This window comes from Talpa occidentalis, unplaced genomic scaffold, assembly GCF_014898055.3.
Source record: "Talpa occidentalis isolate TD23 unplaced genomic scaffold, MPIMG_talOcc4v2.1 talOcc4.11, whole genome shotgun sequence".
NCBI lineage: Eukaryota > Metazoa > Chordata > Mammalia > Eulipotyphla > Talpidae > Talpa > Talpa occidentalis.
The window spans coordinates 3,702,465-3,718,055 of record NW_023601104.1 but is presented as its reverse complement, the minus strand read 5'-3'; the positions used below and the strand labels follow the sequence as shown (position 1 = coordinate 3,718,055).

Genomic DNA, 15,591 nt, shown 5'->3' with positions numbered 1-15,591 from the left:
CAGAGATCCAGTAACTAGGAGTGGAAACACCCTGTGTTAACTGTCACCCTATTAGTGCACTCTCTCTCTGCTTTCCTATATGCTGCTGACAACTTTGTCAACGGAACGTGCCATCTATTTCTAAAGGAACACCAGTACAGATAGCTAGCGGGCATCTCAATGTTAATACACGGGAAATGGAGCACCCCCTATAATTTTACCCATATTGGTTATGGCAACCCCGTTCTGGCTGTTCAGAACAAAAGTCAGATGTCATCTTTATACATCTTTATCTCATGCCCTACATTTGCAAGCCCCACATGTCTTCGCCCACCCAAACAAAGCAGAATCCAGCCATGCTTTGTCAGCTCTAATGCTACCACCCTGGCTGCAGCCACCCCCACTGTGAATGAATTACTGCAACAGACTCCCTATTGGTCTACCACTTCCTCTCCAGCTTGTTGGCAGGTCATCCCAACACAACAGCCAGTATGAGCCTGTCAAATATGAATCAGCTGCAGGTTTCCCGTGATTTCCAAATACAGAACATTCCTCTTTGGTATGATTCGTTAGGTTATTTTTTGGACTCTGGAACTACCATTATCACTAAGTCATATGGGAAATATTTTCAGTATCCCCAGACCCAAAAACTAACCTACCAAATCATACCAAATAGGAATAATCTATTTTCAGATAGTGGAGGAAACAGATTCATTTGTCACTTCCAAAGCCTCTGCTGGCTGCTCCTCTCACTGTTCCGTAAGTCTCCCCATGATCTGACCCCATGATGCCTCTCTGACCTTTTCCTCTACTTGTTCATTTTGCGCCGCCAGGCCAGCCTCCCTTGCTATTTCCTATACCACTACCTCAAAGCCTCTGAATTTACTATTCCCTCTGCCTGGACACTCTTCCTAAAGACATCCTCAGTGCTTGTGCCTCCCTTTCTCAGGTCTCGACTGAAATGTCAGCTTTATTTCTAACCCAAGCAATTGTTGCCACTTAATATCTTACATAATTTTTAATTGTTTGTCTCTGCCCTCTAGAATGTCACCTCCATGAGACAGGGGTTCTTGTCTGTTCTGCCCACTGCCACATGCTCAGTGTCTAAGGAACCACCAATGAGCAGTGGGCTCTCCAATATTGTATGAACAAACCACAACTAGATTCCATTCCATCCATCAGCCACAATTAAAAAAACTGAGTCTGATACAGGCATTTCAAAAACAGGTAGATGAGGGGAAAAAAGAAAGGGAGAGCTCAACAGGACCACTAAGTTGGGAAGAAGAGGGAATTCAAAACAAACTGTCAGAAAATATTTCATTTTACTTCTCTGCTCCTCACATCTTTATCCTTTAAGTGTTCTTTTTTAACCTGGCTCTGTTAAAAGCCTCTCCAGCAGTACAGGGAGGGAAGCAAGCTGAAACAGTTGGGCCTAGAATAAGTAATATTTTGGCCTTGTTGATAAAGAAGACCCCCCAAAAGCAAAAGGGAAAACTTTTGGTGTTGAGCTACATTAAGGACTCTAAAATGCATGCATACGCTAATCTGCATATTTCTGGCCACAAAAGGAAAAAGCAAACATTCTAAAACTTCATAAAGCTGCCATAGAAATATTTAAGTACTGATTCCTCTGAAATTAAAAAAACAGAACACTTGTTTCTCAGATATCCAATTTAGAGGGGCATAATTCAGCATTTCTCATTTCTATAAAGCCTTTAACCATTTCAACCAGGAATGATGGAAGCCATCCTACATCACTATGTGAGCACATGGACTTTCACTTAAAGAAAAAGCCCTTTTCTCCTTGCAAACCATTAGACACATTGTCCTTTTCTTTGGATTTTAATTCTAAGTACAAAGGATCAACTGCCAGTTAGTAAAGTGTAGTTTATACAGAAACACGAATAAAAAAAACAAAAATATAAATAAAAAGAAACACAAAACATCTGCACTTTCACAGCACTACGCAGTAAGTGTGCAGCTGGAATTCATACCTGCGGAGCTGAGGAGGACACTGAAATCTGTGCCCCTCTGTGATTCTCCACCTTCACGATCGACTTCTTTTTCAATATCTTGATATCGATCCCAGTTAGAGACTACTTTTCTTTTAGAATAATATCCCTGCTCCTCATTCTCTTCTCCATAGGTCTCTGCATCACTGTCCTCTTCAACCTGCAATCATTAAAGCACAAATCAATAAGCAGGCAGTGGAAATGTTGAGTTTAGTAGCCTTAGAAGTAAAACAAAACAAAAATGTAATACACAAAGGTAGCGTGATAAAGAACAACTTTATATACCATGCTCTCCGAGGACATTGAATAATATTGCATGAGAATCCCATTATACTAAGTACATTTTCAGGGTAAACTTCATTTAGCTTTGAAAAGGAAATCTGGCTAGTTTCTGCCTAGAAAGTTGTGTAACTGGTAGATCTAAAGTTTCCCCCAGTGCATCTTATTCCAACAGTTCTCTCACTTTAGTTGACAAAAACAAGGCTGTAAAGAGTTTTAAACTCAAAGGACTCTAGGATGGAAATCCAGTCCTTCAATTTACAGGCTTTACAAACACACTCCAAGACACATTTTATAAGCTTTAAATGTGGACCCTACTCACCTGCATTCTAGAGAAGTTTCTAGTACTGGGCATTGAAAGGCTTAGAGAGCCTACAGAAAAATGTAGAATGTGAGAAATTATAAAAGATAAAGAGCCTTGATTCTTCAAGGAGTAAACTGCACGGGGAAAAATGGTGGGCAAAGGAGGAGAAACCCACAGGTTAAGAAAGCAGAATGGACACATGGCCAGTTGCAATGCTAGAAACTGCTTTATACTCTGATTCATGTAACTAAACAAGACATCTTATGAGATTATTGGAAAAATATGAACAATGACTGGGTATTGGGTTATATTATACTGTCCTCATTGTTATTATAATGTCCTCACCGGTTATACTAAAGAAATTCTATAGTTTTACCTATTTACTATTTGGTGTGGCATCAGCATTCTGATTTAATGTTGTCTCTTTTAGAAATAAATATGGAACTATGTATGGATGAAAAGATATGGAATTTGCTTTGAAATAATGGGGGAGGGAAATGAATAGTGAATAGAGATTAAATATATTGGGCGCAATCGATTGCTGAGCCTGGATGGTGGGGACATGGAAATTCACGATGTTATTTTATCTACTTTTGAATGTGTTGGAGATTTTCCACAATAAAATAATTAAATTTTTTTAAAGATTTATTTACTTATGCTTACAAGAACTGGGGTACAGGCCAGAAGTCGGGGGAAGGGGGTGAGAGGATCCACCAGAGACACAGTAGGGAACAGAACAGGCAGACTGGCTGAAATACACTGCTGAAGGGAGCAGTGGGCGAGACAGGAGAGGTCTGCTGTGCCATGTAGGTAGCTCCCTGGCCAGGGATCGAACCCATGCTGCAGAGGGTGCCGATAGCTTCGTAGTGCCACGTCTGAACCCCTTGTGCCACCAGGGAGGCCCCAAAAATGATTAAAATTTTGAATTGATAGAAGCCTACAGAATCTGAAGACCATTTCAAAAAAGGATCCTAAGGATCACATCATCCTTATAAAGGAAAAAAATCTTGTAAAATGCATTGAAACAACCATTTGTACAGAACAGATTAGTACAGACTTTTTTAAAAACAAGTTTTCATTCACACAGAAACCAGATGTGGTGCACTGCAGGAAATGAGAAGACAAACAAAAGCCCGTCACTGCCCTCCCCCAGAAAGCACCACCACTGACACCTTCGGGCAAAATTTCCTTCACAGGTGGTTTGCCCAAAGCAGCATCCAACCCAAGACAAGGCACTCTATCTCACTGCTTGTCCCCTAGTCTCTTTGAGCACAGAATAATCTATTTTTGCAACACTGATTTATGGAAGAGACCAGTCCAGGTTAAGTGCAGAATATCCAACTTCTGGGCGGCTGCTTCCTTGATTGAGGTCTTTGTTTGCAGACTAGTTGATAGACAATGTCAGATTAAAAAAATCTAAATGCCCAAAGTTAAATGCTTTTTGGCTAAAATAGATCATAGCTGTACTATGATGTAACACTGACATTTCTGAACCTTATGTTACATTGTTGTGGAATTCCAACCCTTGCCAGAGGAAGGGCCACGCCGCAAAGGGAGAACTGAGAAGATCAGCAAGTTTATTATGCTGGCGGACCCAGGGGAGTTATGTCCAAGATTCTGGGCCCCAAATGTAGGGGTTACAAGCTTTTTGTACCTGTTACAGTTTTGCATGCGTGGCAATCCAAACAGTTAACCCTGGTCTAGGGGTACAGAATGAGGAAGTTAAACATGGTTGCATAAGCAGGGCGGTTTGGCAGAGTTATTTCAGAGAGAACTTCTCCAGGTGGTACAGACGTGGCACAGACATTTAAATGTTTTTCAGACTTCTCTATCAACATCACACAAAGTGACACATGATTAACGGCTGAGCCAATATAAGCCACGCTAAGGTTAACCAATGAGTTTGGGTGTTGATCCACCCACAGCACAGATATTGCCCTATTACGTCTGGTTTATAGTCCACGTGGTGTTACTGGATTTGCTGTCTTTTAAAAACCAAAACAATGCCACAAGGTGTAAACGTAAAGCAAGCATAAGGGAACCCACACACAAACTCACACAGAGGCTGCTCCCTCCAAGAGCCACAGGGGAGCAGGGGAGCCAGAACTGGATAAAGCACTCACCTTATATCTCAACGTGCTATTTTTTTTCTAAAGGGCAGGGGGCAAGGAACACTGGTACTTCTAGAGGGCAGGAATGTGACTATTTATTTTCTTTTCTTTCCAATTATTTTGTTTCAAGCTCTCATTTGCCACGTACTTACTCTGGAGTCACATTGGTGGGGAAAGCTGGTAGCACTGCACAATGAGGACGGTATAATACCCAACTTTACATGTGACTTCAATGACCTTCAAGGTATATGTTGACAATATGTGATTTCAGCTTAAACTGATTACTTAAATATTCATCCACTTGTGTGGAGTTATTTCAGTCCACTACAAATTTCCAATTCCTCAACAACCTAGCAAACTGGACCACAGTGACATTATAATACTTACTGAAGCATATTTTATAAGCTTGCATAAAAGAATGGAGCAACTGACCTTTCAAGATTAGTTTCAGTCTTAAATATCATAAGCCTCCTTGACAGCATAAAAAAGACGGCAATCCCCATTATAATTCAGGGATTGCAAAGACTGCTTAACGCCTAAGTTTCCTGCGATTCTTCCAAGTATCTCAGAACTGAAAGATGACAGCAGATTAAAAGTATGTGACTGAAAGAGAGCTGCCATGTAAATAACAAATACCAGGGACATTCTAAAGAAAACAGCTTTGTAACTTATGAAAATGTGAGAGTGAGACCTAGAGATGAAAATACCAGCAGGGTTGAAACTAAGAAAATTCAATATTCTTTTGTTGGCCCACTGGGTAAACAGAGTTCAGAGAGGCCTCTCCAGTTAGTACAAAACTTCTGAACACAGCTATAACACCTAGCAAAAATGTAAGCCTGAGCATAATAATTTGTTTGATGCAAAAGAGGATTATACCTGAGGAACTATTAATACAAGGAAACAAGAACTGAAATGGGAAGCAGGAGATCTAGACAGAATTAATGGCCCTGCCATCACCATCATTTAATATTTACAAAGTATTCTCTCATAGGCTGGGCCTCACTCAGCTGAGGGACTCACTAATCCCCAACTTAGAAGAATCACTGAACAAGGATCTCATTATTTGCCCCCCAACTGCAGCGAGAAGAGGACTCACCATTAGCCTCCATCACAAGAGGGTAGTAAAAAGTAATAAAGTTTAGAAAACATTTGGTAGAACTTAGAAAGAGGTGTACCCTAGAAACTCTTAAAAGATTTTATGTTTGGTTCATAATGTGAAGTACTGGGACAAAATAAAATATGCAATGTCCCAAGATGGAGAGAAAGAACAGAACAAGTAAGAAAATGCTGATGAAAGCAATGTAAAAGCTGTAAAAATAAAGTCATCATTATTATGTTAACATCATAACATCATTACGAAATGAGTCTGGTATACACTGAAAACTATAAAACACTGATGAAAGAAATTGAAGACAAAAACAAACGGAAAGATAGTCCATATTCAAGGATTGGAAGAATTAGTATCATTAAAATGTCCACACTGCCCAAAGCAAAGCTACGGATTCAGTGCAATCCCTATCAAAATTACATTGGATGTTTGCTTTTTCTGCTTTTAAGAAATAGCTCTATTGAGGTATAATCGATGCATAAAAAATGGATGGATACAAGTTGATGAGTCTGGACATATGCATACAACCATGATACCAGTACCACAATCAAGGAAATGGACATACCCATCACCTCCAGAAGCTTTCCTGTGTTTCCCTACTATGGCATTTTTCACAGAAACAGAACTAACAATCCTAAAATTTGCACAGAGCCACAACACAAAACATTTAGGCAAAACAATCTTAAGAAAAGCAAAGCTGAAGATACCACACTCCCCAAATTCGAAACCATATTACAACAGCAATCAAAATACGGTATGTTATCAAAATAATAGTAATGAAAATAGTATGGTACTGTAACAAAAACAGAGATATAGGCTAATGGGACAGAACAAAGATCAGGAAAAAAACCCATGTGTAGATGGTTGATTAATTTACAAGAAAGGAACCAAAACAATACAGTGGGATACATGTTGTTGGAAAAACTGGGCAGACACATGCAGAAGAATGAAACTAGATCCCTTAGAGGATACACAAAAATTAACTCAAAATGGGTCAGTGAGTTGAACACAAGACCTGAAGCCATAAAACACAAAGAAGAAAACATAGAGGGTAAGCTGCATGATTTTTTTTTTTTTTGATTTGGCAACAAAAGCAAAAATAAACAAGTGGGAATATACATTGAACAAAAAAGCTTCCATGCAGCAAAGGAAACCAACAAATGATTTTTGTTCTGTCCCATTAGTCTATAGAATGGGGGAAATATTTGTAGATCATTTATCTGACAAGGCCTCTTCTCCCATAACACATTTTAAAACCTATTATAAAAGTTAAAAAGTTCTATTTCTGTCTACTATAGGTAAGTAGGAGCAAGAGAGAAAATGACTCCATACAGGAGGAACTCAAATACACAGAAACAAAGGCAGAAACAGAAGAAATGAGAAGGCTAAGATAACAAAAGCTGTAATATATGCATACTCTTCTCGCATATTCTTTAAGACACCAAATGATAAAAGGTGATAATGATAACAATGTATTGCTGGTTTGAAGCATGAAATATGTGAACAATACCACAAAAAGGAGACACAGCCCTGTGGGAGTGATGGTTCCATATTTCCCTCTTATTGGAACTGAGTTAGTATAAACCTCAGATTCTGATAAAATGTATATGGTAAGCCCGAGAACCACCGCTAAGAAATGCCTTTTACAAAGTGCAAAAAGTCATTAAATTAATGGGGGAAGGGGGGGTAGCAGTGAAACTACTCTGCATACTGTAATGATGGACAGGTGTCAGTAGACATTACATCCATCCCCACAGAATGGAAAACGCCAAGACTGAAGCCTAATGGAAACCAGGGGCTTTGGGTGATGACATGCCAGTGCCCGTGCATCAGCTGTCACCAGCGAGCCACAGTGGTGGCCACTGACCATATGGAGGCTGTGCAGGGGTGGAAGCAGGGAGTATGTGGGGACTTTTAAAATTTTCTAAATGTTGTTGTGAACCTCAAATTGCTCTTTTAAAAAAGTTGTTTTAAAAGGAAAAGAAAATCCAATTATGTTCCATGGTAGGAGTTTTCCTCCACCTTTCTCTTCCATTCATATTTCTCAATATATATTTCCCAATTTTTTTTAATTAAAAAAAAAGCCACTTCTTTATGGTTGTGTCTCTTTGGCCAAGATACATTCAAAACTTTGTAAAAATATCCAATGTCTTCTAGTTATTGAGTTACCCACAATTTTTGTTATTTTTATACTAAGCTTATTTCTGCCATTTAATCTCTTATTTCACTGCATTTTCTTTTTCTCCTTTTAGTTTTCCATTACTTGGACCATATTTTCTCCTGCTGGTTTAAATGTTTCCATTCTAGCATAGTCTCTGCAAGTATTTTCAGGTATTCTCAGGCTCCTGCACCCCATGCCTTTTTAAACATGGAGAACTCATCCTTGTTCCAATAAACTTAAGCAGTTTATTCAAAGAAGTTCCTTCTGGAGCTATTTTGAAATATTTCTCACTGAAGATTTCCCATGCAATGTCCTTGTTACTATGTAGCTATGGTAAGTGATCTCAGTAAGTTTTAGGGGTTCTAAAAGGATTGAAAACTGTTACCCAACAACTATTTATTCTAGCAACACTTATAAGAATTTCAGGGTCATACATATTTATTTTATGTGCTGCTGTGCTTTAATCAATGCACACAACAGGTTCCTTTACTTTTGTTTAAATGAACTCATCTACTCTCTTCCATGTCTCAAAATAGAGGTTTTACAACTAATTTTTAAAGTCGTTTTCTACCTTTATAATAGACTTTTTTAAAGATACCTTTACAAGCTTGCTCCACTATCAATAAAGGAGGCAGACAGGGCACTTGGTTGAAACAGTAATATCTTTCTTAAAGATCCTGATGGATCACCTGGTTTAAGGCCCAAAGCTTTGGAGGTGAGATGAGGTTGAAAGAACTTGTCCAAGGTTACTAACCACACAGGCAGAAGGAACACCGGCCTAACATGCAATTTGGTGCTTTTGCAGATGTCTCTTCACTAAGCAAATGTGTCATAAAATCATCCTCTCTAATGCTTTAAGTGTAGGTTGCTAAAACCTTTGTAAAGGTTCTGCTCAAAATCCCTGGCCACCAATAGAAAAAAAAGAAAAAAAAACAGACTGTTTAACTGGCAGAAGAGATGTAGCAAGCCAGTGACCATCTTCTGATGCGTCAAAATACCTTCCCTACATCAATAACACCATATTGTACCTCTCAAAACACATTCAATTATCTTATTTAATTTCAAGGAAGCTCTAGAAGATTGGCAAGACCTACTCACATATAATTAATTATAAACACACAAATGAAATTTAGTTGGAACAGGCCATGTCACTACTTCAAAAACTCACCAACTACGCAAGAAAACAAATCCCTGACCCAAAAAAATTATTCACTGCAACCCACTCATAACAATCATTGAAAGCATCAAGTTTCACATTAGGGTTGGGAAGGCTTGACAATAAGAAGTCACTTAGAGTTAAAGGCAACAAATATGGGCAGGATTGGGTAGGAGGACGACACACATAATCAATGAAAATACAGCCAAAAAAAAAAAGAATATGCAATTAACCCAAGATGTTGATGAACTTTAGCAAATATGGTCAAAAGTACTTCACAGCAAACAAAAGAAGTTAACTAGTGACAAACTGGTAAAAAGTAACAAAGAGGAAGAGATATACAAAACAGGTATCATACAGAATTAAGGACATCAACATCTGGCAGAACACCCTCAGCTCACACCACTAACCACTCAGTCAAGGGGCTGGAGCTGTCACTGTGCTTTCACCAGTGATGGACCTACCCTCCAGATGTGCAACCACATCACATTATACCACGCAGGCCCCTTGGCTGAATTACCATCTTAACTCTAAAGTTGTAACTTAAGCCAGCTCAAATTTCATAAACTACAACAGAGAATCTCCAATTAACTCTCTAGCTGTTCTGTCATTTTAGACAAGGGCCAAAGTCATCAAGCCCTCCACCAGTATAAGCCCTTTGGTTTGCCATTTCATATTAAAGAACAAGCAAAACTCCAGAATTCTCCTCCTAGCACCTCCTTGGGGTGGGACAGCGCATGTACACACACTGACCAAAAGACAAGACACAAGTCACGAGACCAACCATCTTAAAGGCTTACTTTGAACCTTTTTTTTTTTTAAAGCTTGTTTATTTATGCTGGGGTACAGGCCAGAGATGCAGGGGAGTGAGAGGATTCACCAGAGACAGAGTGGGGAACAGAACAGGCAGACTGACTGAAGTACACTGCTGAGGGGAGCAGCAGGAGAGGCAGGAGAGGTCTGCTATGCCATGTGGGTTGCTCCCTGGCCGGCCTGGGATGGAATTCGTGCTGCAGAGGCTGCGGATTGCTTCATAGTGCAGTGCTTAACCTCTTGCGCCACCAGGGAGGCCCTCTCTGAACCTTTCATCTGAAACAAATATTTTAATGTGTAGTCCACCTTCTCTAGCTCCCTAATTTTGGAAGCACCTCTTTTAAATGTATCCTCCTTTATGAACCCTCCCAGCACTAGGCTTTCAAAATACAGGGCTATCTATAAGGACAGTGCTATGAATCCATGCAGTGCCGTGGTACTGACAGAGGCACACAGCCCCAGGGGTTCAAATAGTGTGACAGGGATATAAACCCCCAGAGTCCAGTATAGTTCATATATGGAAATAGGGATATGAACCACTCAGTCCTGTGGGGTTTATTTATAGAGAGAGGTGTAGGAACCCACCCAGCCTCGTGAGACTCACATAAATGTATAGGGACCTAAAACAATATTATCCTCCTTTTCAGTTCTTTCCTAATGAATAGAATTGTATAAAATCCACATCTCTTATGGGCTGGCTGGATTTTTTTTATACATTGAATCCTTTTATCTTCAAGAGCTCACACAGTAACATGAAAGAAGTGTGAGCCAACAGTCTGGCCAGCCAACATGAGTCACGTCCCTAGAAATTAAACCACAACCACCACAAGGATCATATTTAGCAATTTCAAGTGCAAATAGGTTTTTATATATTTATTACATCATCCTTCATTTTTGTACAACATATGATTTCCCGTGAAATTCCCACCGCCCGTGCACCATCACCATAGTCCCTTGTGCTCTTCCCGCCCCTGTCCTGATGCTTCTCCCTCCTCCGCCCCTACAGAATGTCTCAGATCCATGGTTGCCTGTTGATTTTGATTTTTACTTTATTATAGTTATATTTTTTTTCATGATCCCTGAAGTGCAAATATTTTGTAGGTGAGGTAAGACAGCATTGTTTGCAACGATGACAAGCGCGTGCCTTAAACCTGAAATCGGCTTTGGCCACGCAATGCGTGACATTGGAAGGCGCTCTGCACGCTCTTCACTCTTCAATTCTGGCTGTTTCTGTGCTCGTCCCGCAGCCCTCAACTGAACGACAGCGTGCTACGTGTTAGCAAAAGCACCTTCCTCCCCGTCCACGCCACTTTAACCAAAATTGAGAAATGAAAGAAAGTGCACCTTTCAGCGGCACAGAGTTGAGAGACATTTCCCCCACGAAAAGACACAATACTCTAATCTGCATCTCCCTTCAGCAGCTCTTTTCAAGTGTGACCTTTAGCAAGCCTTTCCAACATTAGGAAGGAAAAAATTTTAATTAAAAGAAAGGGCAGTAAAGACGCCTAAGGAAGGGAGAGCGTGTTTTACCCAGCATTAGAGGAAGGTGGATTTTCTCAAAGCTCCAATCCACAAGGACAAATGCAAATCCCAGGATCAGGATTATGCAGAGCACACAAACTAAGGGTCAAAGCACAGGGAGCCCCAGGAAGCGCACATTAGTAAAATTCCCTTGGCATCAGCAACACTAGTAGGTGTGACTGAGCTGACGTGTGTGTAAGGGTGAGATTATCTCTCCCTCGCAGGAATTTAAAGCAACACTTAATTCCGCCTTCTCTAGATCCCCACCAATAGTGGGGGATCTAGCCTTTCAAATAGTCTTTCATAGGAGAAGCACAAATTAAACTTTAATATTGCTTTCCTCTAATAAGGAAGCCTGTGAACTTAAAACCATAATCAAGACTCTTTAGAGGAATAAACTTGAAAAAGCTAAAAAGCCCATTAGGACACCAGCTCTAGTTTGCTGAAAGGAAAATACTGGGATTTTTTAGAGGCAACATCGACTTGATTTAAGGAACTTGAAATCCAAAGCCCTCCCCTGAGAGCAGCACACTGCTATTATTATCACAATTTTGACACAGAGAGAAGAGAAAAAAAAATTGTCTGGAGTGTGATATGCCCTAAAGGTGGCTCTGAACAGTCTATCTGAGAGACAGCCTGAAAAAATGAAAAAGACAGGGCGAGGGTCCTGGGAACCAGAGGGTCCCCCCAAAGGGGTTGTCACAAGTCATCATAAGATAAACCATCCACAAAATCCCCACAGCTTATCTTCAGGTTTTACCCACAGAAATTGTGGTTAGACAAAAGGAGTGATAGAACTATGACCACATGACAGAACAGCTCCATCTCCCCAAACTTCCCCCCACATCTGCCTTCCAGGGCTTCTTTCACTTATCACTGTGCTTTCATAGCAGACCCATCCTTGTGAATAACCGTGGCTCATCCCTTTCACTGCTAAGTCACAGTCCACTGAATGGATATACCACAGTTTGAGCATTTCACCCTTTCATGAATCATTGTTTCCAGCTTCTGGCAATTATGAAACAGACACTATAATTGTTCAAGTACATAGTTTCCAATTCTTTACCTAAGAGTGGGGCTGCTAGGTCAGCTAATAAGCTTATGCTCAACTTAATAAAAAGAAAAAAAACACCTGCCAAGGGACCTCCCTGGTGGCACAGGGGTTAAAGTCTCAGCACTATGAAGCTATTGCCAGCCACTGCAGCATGAGTTTGATTCCCAGCCAGAAATCTAACCAACATGGCACAGCAGACCTCACCTGTCTCGCCCGCTGCTCCCCTCAGCAGTGTATTTCAGTAGATCCGCCTGTTCGGCTCCCCACTCTCTCTCTGGTAAATCCCCTCACACACAAACACACACACACACACCCGCACCTCTAGCCTACATCCCAGTTCTTGAATGCATAAATAAATCTTAAAAAATAAAACCTGCCAAGATTTAGTATTGAGGATTTTTTTTAATATATATATTTTTACATCATTTTTCATTTTTGTACAATGTATGCATTTTCATCTTGGCTATATTCCCCATACAATTCCCACCCCCATTATTTTGACCCTAATCTCTCTACCCCTCCCCACCCCGGCCCAGTGTGTCTCTGGTTTATAGTTGCTTGTTGATTTTGATTTTTACTTTATTATAATTAGTCTTTTTCCTGGTCCCTTATTTAGGTTTTCTAGATTCCTGCTATGACTGAAACCATCCAGTATTTTTCTTTTTCTTTCTGGCTTATTTCACTGAGCATGATCCCTTCCAGCTCCATTTTTTTAAGCCATTCTAATAAATGCAGAGTGGCTTCTCACCGTGGGGTTTTTTTGCTGTTTTTTTTTTTTGGGGGGGGGTTTGCTTAGAAGAACTTGGGTATAGGTCAGAGGTATGGTGGGTAGGAGCGGGGGTGAGAGGATTCACCAGAGACAGAGTGGGGAGCAGAACAGGTGGATCTACTGAAATACACTGCTGAGGGGAGCAGCGGGAGAGACAGGAGACTGCGCCAAGTGGGTAGCTCCCTGGCTGGGGATGAACTCAGGCCATAGAGGTGACAGCACTGAGACTAAACCCCAAGGCTATCAGGAATACTCCTCACTGTGGTTGTAATTTGGCCTTCCCTAATAACAAATGATGTTGGGCCTCTTGAGCTATGTATCATCAATCTCTTTTGTTGGGTAAATTGTCTATTTAATATTTAACTCTTTCCCCCAGCTTTCTAATGGATTTTTTACTTTTTTACTACTGAGTTCTGAGCATTCTATGTAGTTCTGGACACAAGTCCTTTGTTGGATATGTAATCTGAGACTACCTTCTCCCAGTGGGTGGCATGTCGTGCAGGTTTTAGGTTCATGGCATGACGACACAAAAGATCCAGAGGTCTCCTGTATAACTCGTGGGGATGATCTCTTTATTTTCTCAGCAGTGTCTCCTGGAGCACTTAACTTTCGTGAAGGCCCATTTATCAGTTTTGTTTTGTTTTTTCTTTTATGGATCATGCTTCAGGGGCTAGGTCCAAGAAATTTTTACCTAAGACCACAAATATTTTCTCCTGTGTTTCTGTCTGAAAAAGCAGAGCAATCCTTCTACTCATTCCATTCTATTTAACTCATGGAATACATTTGTAATAACTGCTTTAAGGTCTCTGGTAATTCTAATATCTGGGGCATCTTGAGGTTACTATTGTCTTTTGCCTTAAGAACTAGTCACACTTACCATGTTTATTGTGAAATTTTAGATGCAGAATAACATTCTGAATATAAAGTTCTCTAGACTCTGGGTTATATTAAAGACCATTACGAATTTCTTTGCTCCATTTTATAAGGAAGGTTAGGTTCAGAGAGCAGGTCCACCTCCCATGGACCGTGGCTCTAAAGTCCCATCAGTTCTCAAGACCTTTGCTACGTGGGCAGCTCACAGTGCTCCCCAGCTCGGGGCAGGGTCACACCCCATCAGCGAGGCTTCCTTCCAGCTCTCCTTTTTAGTCTTCTCCCAATCCTCCAGCCCAAAGGTGGGGTTTCCCTTGGAATTCGGTCTGCCCATGTTATCCCCCCAAGCAAAAAGCAGAAGAAAGACATAAAAGCTGGCATTCTGCCACACTCTCTGGCCTACAGAGACCCCCTCTCTCTCGATTTCTACAGGCATTTGAGCTGCCAGCACCACCAGTCTGGGTCTCCAAGGGTCTGCCTACCATAATTTAAAAAAAAAAAAAAAGTACTTCTACTCCCCCCAACGCACACCCACACCCACTTCCCAGCTTGCACTCTCCTGGCCAGAAACATGGGCTTTTCTACCTCTGTGCCACTGCTGCAGCTCTGCCGAGGGCCTGCCTTTGGCTCAAGTCCAGAAAACAAAGACAGTGAGAAGTTCACCCTGCTGCCCCCACCCAGCCCCTAATATGGGGTGCTTCTCCAATTTTCACTCCCTTCCCAACCCGCCAACTTCTCTGAGTCTTCCAGTTACCTGCCCTGTTTCTAGCTGTTACCAGCAGACACAGCTGCAGGGACTACCATCGCTTGGACCACGTCCTCCCGGCACACACAGACCACCTGCAGCGCGCCTCTGGACTAGGCCCACCCTGGTAGCTGCCACAGGCCTGGGCAGAGGCAGCCCATTTTTCACCCTCCACTTGATGAGTGCCAGGGCAGAGAAAATCCCATCTCTGATTCTTATAAAACTGATTTCTGGAGCTTATTTTTTGTCTCCTCTTGGATGTCCTTCCAGCCTTAAAGGTGGAAGGAAAGAAAAACAAAACAGCCTGACCTCTATCTACACCATCCTATTCAGTCCTTCCTCTGAGCGGGTCTCCCACCTCTCCACCCAATCACACAGGCTCAGAGGCAGTTAGGCGGGAGTTGCTCATTGAGAACAGCTGCTCATCAGGTAGGTCCACAAGACTAAGAGCCTCATCTACACACGTGCAGGCTGCTGAGGGCATCAAAAAGAAAGCGTGTCATAAATTCTGACAGATGCTTCTGCCTTGGACAGAAGTATTTGATTTCATTCTAAATCTTATCTTTAATGGTAAAATAGAGGACTCAATCCAGAGAGGAGTGCAGACACATTTAACTTCCTATCACAGATAAACCTCCTGCCTCACTGCTTTCAGCTGGCATACGAAAAGCACCAACCTGCTAACAGAAAGTGAGCGTGAATGCTTCAG

General features: G+C 41.2%; 1 protein-coding gene across 1 annotated transcript in view; it reads right to left on the bottom strand.

The window, feature by feature from the left end:
• Positions 1 to 15,591, bottom strand: part of AVEN (apoptosis and caspase activation inhibitor) — a 165,917-nt gene that overhangs the window by 129,281 nt on the left and 21,045 nt on the right. The window contains exon 5 of the mRNA XM_054692847.1: positions 1,974 to 2,151. Within this exon, the coding sequence (XP_054548822.1) occupies positions 1,974 to 2,151 (178 nt within the window). The remainder of the gene's footprint in view (positions 1 to 1,973; positions 2,152 to 15,591) is intronic.